This window comes from Sander lucioperca, chromosome 13, assembly GCF_008315115.2.
Source record: "Sander lucioperca isolate FBNREF2018 chromosome 13, SLUC_FBN_1.2, whole genome shotgun sequence".
NCBI classification, from domain to species: domain Eukaryota; kingdom Metazoa; phylum Chordata; class Actinopteri; order Perciformes; family Percidae; genus Sander; species Sander lucioperca.
In genome coordinates, this window is record NC_050185.1 from 36,958,554 (window position 1) to 36,967,914 (window position 9,361).

Here is a 9,361-nt window from a genome sequence, read left to right on the forward strand (position 1 = left end):
TTATTTTATTAAACTTTGTCTATTTTCGTGTGTCGATTTCCCAGAATTTGAAAGTGTTTGGCCACCATGATTTTATTTTGTAAAAATTAAATGTCTCGCTGTAAATCTCTCAGCAGCAGAAGCAGCCGACAGCAAGAAAAATGATCAGAGAATTTCACTTCCACTTCAGTCTTCTGCTGTGCTGCTTGTTCTGCAAAAACAGAAACAGTTTCTTTGTCAGCTTCTTTTCACTGCAGCTTGAGTTTCTTTGGACATTTTCCTAGACTTGCAAAGATTTGTGTATTAGTCATCAACTACTAAATAAACTATTATGATAATCGATTAATCAGTTTGAGCATTTGAATACATTTATGCTATGACACAGTGTAAATCAGCAGTGGTTACTAGAGATGATTTCACTACTGTAGGTTGAGTCTCTTTGCAACAACGTCATGTCCACCTTATAAAAGTTTTCATCAGGTCTGATGCCTTCGCCGCTGTTGGCGCTCGGGCCCTTATTAAAATGCTCTCTAATGGAGTTTGATAGTTAAAAGTATTTCATCATTACAGAAGCTGAAAGCAGCAGGGGTTGTTAACATTTAAATTAAGAGGAGACACTACAGCCAGAAACATTTTTCAGTTTATAGTTTTTGTACTTTTTATCTTCCCTAAAATGTCTTCTTGCTATGAAGGCCCTTAAGGACAAAACACAACATTTGTGAAATGTGATTTGTCCTTCAGTGCCACCATTCATTCAGGGTTAGGGTTAGATGCATGGAAAGAAAACATTAATTTTATTAAACTTTGTCTATTTTTGTATGTAGATTTTGTCTAAATTTACCAGAAGTTTAAAGTCTTTGGCCACCATTATTGAATTTAGTAAAAATGAAATGTCTCGCTGTAAATCTCTGAGCAGCAGAAGCAGCTGGCAGCAAGACAAATGATCAGAGAACAATACCTAGCTGTTGTTGCTTCAGCTTGTCCACTTCAGTCTTCTGCTGTGCTGCTGGTTCTGCAAAATGCAGAGACAAAACTGTGTCAGCTTCTTTTCACTGCAGCTTGAGGTTCTTTGGAAATTTTCCTAGATGGAAAAGATTAGTGTATTAGTCATCAACTATTACATAAATCTCCAACTATTCTAATAATTGATTAATCAGTTTGAGCATTTGAATATATTTCTGCTATGACACGGTGTAAAACAGTGGTTTCTAGAGATGACTTCACTACTGTAGGTGAAGTCTGTCTTTGCAACGTCTTGTCCACCTTCAGTTGAACAAACGAGAAATAACCCACAGATTAATCCACCATAAAAATTATCGGTAGCTATGTGCAGCCCTACTTTGCTCCACTTCATAGGAAAATACTTATTTCTCTCCTTTTGGATATCTCTGAACTGCTATGACACGATGTAAAACAGTTCATTACTGTACCTTGAGTCTGCAGGAATCTCATGTCAGCCTTCAGTTGAACCAACGAGGCGGTCATCTCTCTCAGCGCAGCGTAGATGTCTTGAGGAAAAGTCTTCTGATAAATCGGTACTTTCACTTGGGGGGACTGAGCCGAGCAGCAGGAACAGCATAAAACTCAGAGATCTTCATTCTCGCACTGGAAGCTTACTGATGAACTGTGCCGTCTGTAAACCTGTGTGTGCTTTATGTAGAAGTCTACAGCAACAACAAAAGGTGTGTGAACACAGATCAATCGCTTTGCATGATGTAGGGTGAAACGTCAGTATGAAGAACAAAGATGGGAACCAGTTTATTGTATTGTTACACTTACTTCCCTGTACAGCAGAACATATGAACCATATGAATACATTTTTAAAGGGTAACTTCTTTATTTTTCAAACTTTATTTCCCCATGTTTTTGTGCCTGTGATGACCCTCCTGCTAGAGCTGGGCCTGCTGTGTGTCACTTTTGAGTGTTTTTCTCTGCTACTTTGCAGCTCTATGGGTGGCAGAGATGGGGACTCGAGTCTGAGACTCGGACTCGAGTCGCACAAACATTGACTTCAGACTTGACTTGTGACTCAGCCCAAAAGACTTCAGACTTGACTCCGACTCAAGCTTCGTCAACAACCTGTTTTCATGCAATTATTGCTTTTTAAATCTAAATGTATTCATGTATTTCTATTTTCTTTTATTGGCACATATACGTTGGGGAAACGTATGACGAGCTGCATGTCCCCTGACCTTTGCCATAATGTGCAATGTAACGCATGCGCTATGCCTTATGTGCGCGCCTCACATATCAAAAAAATGCATTGACGATGGTGACACCAAGTCCTCCCGGAGTTGTACCTTTTGTGATTAGCTTTGCTTTCAATAACTTTGTAAAGAGTGGCAGTAAGAGAACAGCTACATGCAAGGTGTGTGGCACCAAGATAAATCATGCCGGATCAACAACGTGGAACTTCATCAGGCATCTCAAAACACACCCAGATAGGTCAGTCACTTGCTAATGTGAAAGAGACTTTAAGTTTAGCATATATTGTCACAGGTAACAAGCTTACCATCGCAAAGTGTCCGGGTAAGGAGGTATGTTTGGAGGCGGGGGGGATGGGTCAAACAAACAGGACTTTCACTCAGGAGACCGGGGTTCATGTCCTGTTTGAAAAGAAAAGGAAATATTTTTTTAACGTCACGTTCTGCGTAACATGGTAACCTTCAGGAAGTGAAGTCACGTCTGATTTGAACCCAAACCTCCATCTTTTTATCAACTTACCTCAGTAGTTCTGGTGTCTAAACCTAACCAAACTGGGACCACTTCACAACATTAACCACGCATTTAAAACCGCCACCGTTACCTTCTCTGGTTTAGATATGAGGATGGAGAACGCTGCTGTGTATTAGAGGGGCGGGGGGAAATGACCGATATCCTTGCATGGTTCTTGTCTCGTGTGTCAATGAAAACTTACATTTTCGTAACCCCACCCACGATCTTTTCCTAAACCAACTAAACTATTCTTGTGCAAAATGTCAGTTCAACGTATATTTTTTAAGTGACGCCAAATCCAACCCGTTCTCATTCATTGTGTAACGCAAGGGGGAGAGCAGCAGTTAGATAGGATTTAGAGAGTAGTATGTAAGGGCTTTTAAAAGCCTCTCCAGGAACCATCACCTTATCATGGTGGAGAGGTTTGTGTATCCCTATGAACCTGAGGGCTGCGTTGTCTGGAGCTTTGTGCTCCTGGTAGGGTCTCCCAAGGCAAAGTGGTCTCAGGTGAGGGGCCAGACAAAGAATGGTTCAAAAACCCCATGAAAAAAAGAGAAAGAGATGGAGTGACCCTGCCCCGAGGAAGCCCGGGGCCCCCGTCTGGAGCCAGGCCCAGATGGAGGGCTCGTCAGCGAGCATCTGGTGGCCGGGTTTGCCACGGAGCCCGGCCGGGCACAGCCCGAAAAAGCTACGTGGCATCCATCTCTCCAACCCATGGGCCCACCACCTGTGGGAGGAACCGCTGGGGTTGGGTGCGTCATTTTTTTCTTTCCTCCCGCGTGTCACAGAACCGTACACCCACCCATGACCCTTTCCTAAACTCAACTGTCCCGTTCTTCCCGTGTGTAACAGAACCATACGCCCACCCACGACTCTTTCCTAAACACAACCATCCCGTAGTTCCCGTGTGTCATGGAACAGTAAGCCCACCCACGACCTTTTCCGTAACATAACTGCGCTAAAGGGACGGCAATAGTCCCAACCAAGCATGTTTACTTATAGCGCTAAAGGGACGGCAATAGTCCCGACCAAGCGCGTTTACTTAAAGCGCTAAAGGAGACTTTTAGCGTCAATAAGAATAACAAGGGCACCTGACCAAGTGTCCATATTTTACCAGATGGGTGTGAGAACGTGTTGCCAAATCAGTTCCATCCCAGAGCGTCAACCTGTTTAAGCTTTATGTAGTAGCCTAAGGTAAAAGAAAACTGTAAAGGTGTGTAACACAAATCAATTGTATTGTATTTCACATGATGTGAAATGTCAGTATGAAGAACAAAAGATGGGAACCTCTGATCTGATGTAATGTGACACTTCTTCCTCGTACCACAGAAAGTGTAGCTTCTGTATTCTTCAAACTTGGATTTATTTTTCTTTGTTATTGTGTCTGTCTAACGTTTCGATGTAGAGTTACATCTTCTCTCTGATGGACTCTGATGAAGATGTAACTCTACATCGAAACGTTAGTCATTGTTTTGCACCTTAAGTAATAAAACTATCAAGTAAGAAGACGTCTGTGTTGCACCGGCTATTTTTTGTCACTTTATAATGTATATAATTAATCAAATGCAATATTCTTACACCAGTGATTCTAATGAGGAATGTAAACCAAGTTCAACTGTTCAATATAACAGCACCTTTAAACAGCAGACAAACTGAAAGGAATGCAAGATTAGCGCCCGCCTTATCATAATTAAATTAGCAACATTTCATCAAAGTAAAAATGTATGAAACTTACATAGCTTAATAACACACACAAGGCATTTCCAGCAACACACAAGGATTCCTCCATGTGGCTTGAACAAAGGAAAGGGGCTGGGCACAGGTGCTGTCTAATAAAGTCTGTGGCTGATTGAGGCTAATTAGTTGGAGGTGCAGTGAACTACATGGGGAAATGAGTGGCAAAGAAAAGGGGGCGTGGCAACTGCTCTGCAACTGCAGGACAGAGCTGAAACTTCCAAACAGTCTATTTGGACTTGTAGTCATCTTAATGTGAACTAAAGTGTAACTTTTCTCCTTAACTTCTTCCAGGACATGAACAGCCTCTCTTCAGGTGTCAGGAGGTAAACTGTAAAAGTACTGCATGGAATACCATTCATCGTAACATTTTACCTAGAGCCTTGACTTCCACACTTCTGCTCTGTCCTTCTGTGTGTGTGTGTGTGTGTGTGTGTGTGTGTGTGTGTGTGTGTGTCTGTGTGTGTTGTGAATATAGACTAGAATGAAAGAGAATCAGATTTTGAATTTAATCCGTTTTCTGCTGGTTTCCTCTCAAGAGAATTGTTTTTTATTTCTTCGTGAATCACTAGAGTTGATCTGTCCAATGTACAGTTCAATTTGTTTAAATTATGCTGTAGCTTATCTTTAAAAATTCACCGCAGCAATTTTGAAAAGGGGCCGCTAGTAGTTATAGAATGCACTTAACATGGCCGCTGTGGGCGTGGCCGGAAGTGGAACTTTTTGGCTCCTACAGAACTGTTTCTCCCCATTTTTCACAGAGTCAGAAACTAAAAAAGGGGACAGACCTTTTTTCATGTATTTGGTCTAAAGTTACATCAAACAACATTATTATTAGGCTATAATAGCTCAGATGGTTGAAAACTAATGCTAGGACTCCCAAAAACTTTGCACTGATGTCACTTTGTCTGAGGGGTGACCCACTGTCTTAGAGTTTGAAAACACATACTTTAACTAGTTTTTTAATACCATTCAAATCATGATACCAACCCACTAGACTAGTTTAACCACCAACACCCTGTGATTTAGATCATAGTAGGGAGGACCGCTTCCGGTTTCATAATTTCCGATTCCGGTTTCATACTTTCCCAATCCGGCCACACCCACTTCCGGTCACACCCACTTCCGGCCACGCCCATGGTGGCCATGTTAAGTGCATTCTATAACTACTGCCGCTGACATCTAAAGTGTGTGTGTGTGTGTGTGTGTGTGTGTGTGTGTGTGTGTGTGTGTGTGTGTGTGTGTGTGTGTGTGTGTGTGTGTGTGTGTGTAATACTTGTGGGATGTAATATTATACTGAGGAATCAAAAAGCAAAAGTCGTGTGTGTTTCTACACACACTACTTCCCATCCTGGTCCTGAGAGGACAGCAGTTGACTCATGTTTGAGACTAAAGTACATGTGTTGAACTGTAAAATGTATTTAGCAGCATGTGTGTGAATAACATCAAACTTTAGGGTGTTTTGTTGCAGATGTTCCCATGATTTTAGTTTGAATAAGTTGTCTTTGTGTGTTTGTTACAGCAGCTCATGATACAGCACGTTTCAGAGGAAGTGGAACCTGAGTTTTCAGCTGGTTATTATATTATAATGCAGAGAGCCTGCAGCTGCAGAGAGAGTTGTTGAGACAGCTTATCAGCGCCATTACTATCCCTTTATATTAATATTAGTTTCAATTCTTATTTGTACAAAAGTTCAAATACAAAGGTACACACAGATGCATAATGTGAGTGTGTGAGTGTGTTTTAGTTGTAAATATCTTGTCTTACCTTTTTATTACTCACTTATCTGTCCTGTAGCTGTCTCACTGTGTGGTAATGTTGACCCTCCAGGAAGCCCAGAGTTTCAGCCAACTGTCCATATGCACCCTGGATGTTTGATGCGTGATCTGCAGCTTCAGCTGTGGAAGCAGACGGAGAAGCAGCTCCAGCAGCAGTAGCTCCTCCGAGGCCAGGGGAGGAACGGAGGGAGCCTTCTCATCACGTTTCACCATTATCAACCAACTTTTTAGCTTTCCTTTTGAGCAGGTAACTACTGTAGCATGCACAGTTCAACATGCCCCCCCAAACTTTACATTCTGATCCACTACAAAGCAGTCAAAGGGACCGATACTGTAAAACAACAAAACCATCGTATTGGAAGGTTATCGGCCAATGTGGCTCGACAATCGGCATCTGTTATTTTATATGGACACAAACATGAAATCTTTGGTGTTTCTACGCTGACATCTCTGCAGTAAGATGATGTTGTCACATTTAATATCACATATATAAACATAATAAAGTCACATTAAGAGAAAGTAGATAGTTTAGTTAATATAATTCATTTAAATGTTCTTTCTGTATTCATCTCGATGAATTGAACTTAAAACCTGCAGATTATTTGAGCTGTGTTCTCTCAATAAAGGAACTTATTTCATGTTTTTTAGAAGGCTGCTGGCTCACCTGTACAGGTAACAGCACACTTCCTGTCTCCTAAAGGACCCTTTATGACAGCAGTGATGAGGAGAGGCAGCCTGACCCCTGACCCAGAGCCAGACTGTTCCCAAACCCCCTGATCAATGGTCCAAACCCTTTCTGATCCTCACTAGGAGACAGATAGTAAGAGAATGAAGTAGTTTCTTGACTTTTATCTCAATCCTGTCGATCACACACCCCAGTTATATTAAAGATACTCAGACTACATGTTAACCCCTTCTTCTCTCTGTGTATCAGAATATCTGGCTCTCGAGGCGGCAGTGGAGAGAATGTTTTACATTTTTAATAAAATCTGGTTTTGCTGAAAACTCTTGAATCTGACTTCCTTTTCCTTTTATTCTAAAAGGTAAATGTTAATGTTTCTGGACTAAGGCATGGATACCCGAACCGAGCCCGACGGGTCCCGATGGGTCCCGACGGTACCTGACGGGCCGGGCTGGGTTCAGACGGATATTTAGAAATTATGGTCGGGTTCGGGTCGGGCTCGGTCACATCAGCGCGATAAGGCATTTGTTGTAAAATGGTGCTGCGGCTCCTTTAAGAGAGCTCAGTGTGTGTGTGTAAAGTGGGCAGAAGAGAGATAGAGAAAGAGGAAGCAGACGTGTAGATGCGACCGGAGCAGAGTTGGTGGAATAAGTTGAAGTTTATGTCGGAAACGAAGCAATCAGGAAAGGTTAACACATTGAACATTTTAAATTAAACAGCTTATTAGCTTATTATTAGTGCTTGTTGCTCCATGTGTGCGATGCGCTCATCTGTTGACATTTCTGAATGCCTTCCTACAGTTGCTTAATAAAAGCTTTCACACAAACAAACATACATGTGTCATTAGTCTGAGAAAAAAATGAGATTTTAACTGTCAGGCTCGGGTCGGGCTCGGACACAAATATCTTAATGACTGTCGGGCTCGGGCCGAGCTTGGTCACAGCTCTGTCGGACGCGGGCCGGGCTCAGACAGAATCCGATCTGGACTCTATTCTGGACTTGTGTTGGTTGTTTAAGGGGAATAAAAAGATCTGGTAGGTGGAGGAAACCCTGCACGGGTTCTTCTTTTTCACTTTATCTGAAAGAGAAGTGAGCGAGTCTTTCAGTTTACTGATCCTATAACATCAGAACTTCTGGCAGCTTGTCATGGTATTATTTGGGGCAGATCTCTTCATCTGTTTGCTTGACATTATCAAAAGGAAATGATCAAATGCCTCAACTGCACATACACCTACCCACACACACCCTCTCTTATCTCTGGTTGTTTCTTCTCCTCTCTGAATAATGTGTGTATGAAGACACGTCAGCCTCTGTGGTTTTAGAGTCATGTAAAGGACATTGATTACTGGATAGAGAGCTGATGCAAAGTTTCCTCTGATGATGAGATAAAGAAGTCATGTGTGTACCAGATAAAGAGCAGCTGCTGATGAGGGTTGGTGTAGAGAGTATATGAGCTGAGTGGTGTCAGTGTCTGTCGACCTCGGAGCAGAATGGCTGCAGTCACAGAGCTCTCCTTCCTGCTGTTTGCTCTCATCAACAACATCCATGCAGGAGAACAGATCATCATCCAAAAGGAAGGAGACTCTTACACCTTCAACCTCCCTGAGAACACCAACTCCTGCCTGAGCTCCAGATCTGTTGGTGAGGAGAAGCTGGTCCTGTGGAACACCTCTGACCTCTGGTCCAACAGCTCCTCAGTACCTGAAGACCTGAAACAACAACTTCACACCACGGTGGATACTTCTTCTTACACCATCCTCAACCTGACCCATTCAGACTCCGGCCTGTACCAAGAGGAGTGTTGGACTGAGGGCAACGTGACGCATGAGAACAACACCAATATTACTGTTTTTACTTCAATAGATCGGGGATATATTGAAGCGAGACTTGGAGAAACAGTGGACCTGCCATGTGTGGGAGCAACCCGTTCTCATTCCGAACTCGTAAAATAAGGACGTTTGGACAGTGGCTGTCAGCGTCTGATGTGACAAAAAAGGCGTCTTTCAGCGTGTTTGTGTAACGCACTGGGGAGAGCAGCAGTTAGATAGGATTTAGCGAGTAGTATGTAAGGGCGAATTTCCGCGTATGGAGGTTGGTTGGGGGGGTGGATGGGTCAAACAAACACAGGATTTTCACCCAGGAGAGCAGGGTTTGCATCCCGCTTGTCACGCTATAGTCGCTTTTTATTTTCCTCCCGCGTGTCACAGAACCGTACGCCCACCCACAACCTTTTCCTTAACATAACTGCGTCAAAAGGGACGGCAATAGTCCCGACCAAGCACGTTTACTTAAAGCGCTAAAGGAGACTTTTAGCGTCAATAAGAACGACAAAGGCACCTGACCAAGCGTCCATATTTTACGAGATGAGTGTGAGAACCTGTTGGTGGGAGCAGCTGATAATCTGGATGTCCAGTTGTTCAAACAGGACTCTAGATATGAGCAAGAAACATGGAGCAGAGTTTTTGGGGACAAT

General features: G+C 42.8%; 1 protein-coding gene across 1 annotated transcript in view; it reads right to left on the reverse strand.

The window, feature by feature from the left end:
• LOC116036424 (bromodomain-containing protein DDB_G0280777-like) overlaps positions 1-6,419 on the reverse strand; it is a 1,700,590-nt gene extending 1,694,171 nt beyond the window's left edge. Inside the window, exons 1-3 of the mRNA XM_036008807.1 lie at positions 6,294-6,419; positions 1,410-1,533; positions 938-991 (exon numbers count right to left, since the gene is read on the reverse strand). Of these exons, the coding sequence (XP_035864700.1) occupies positions 938-991; positions 1,410-1,533; positions 6,294-6,419 (304 nt within the window). The remainder of the gene's footprint in view (positions 1-937; positions 992-1,409; positions 1,534-6,293) is intronic.
• Positions 6,420-9,361: the final 2,942 nt, after the last annotated feature.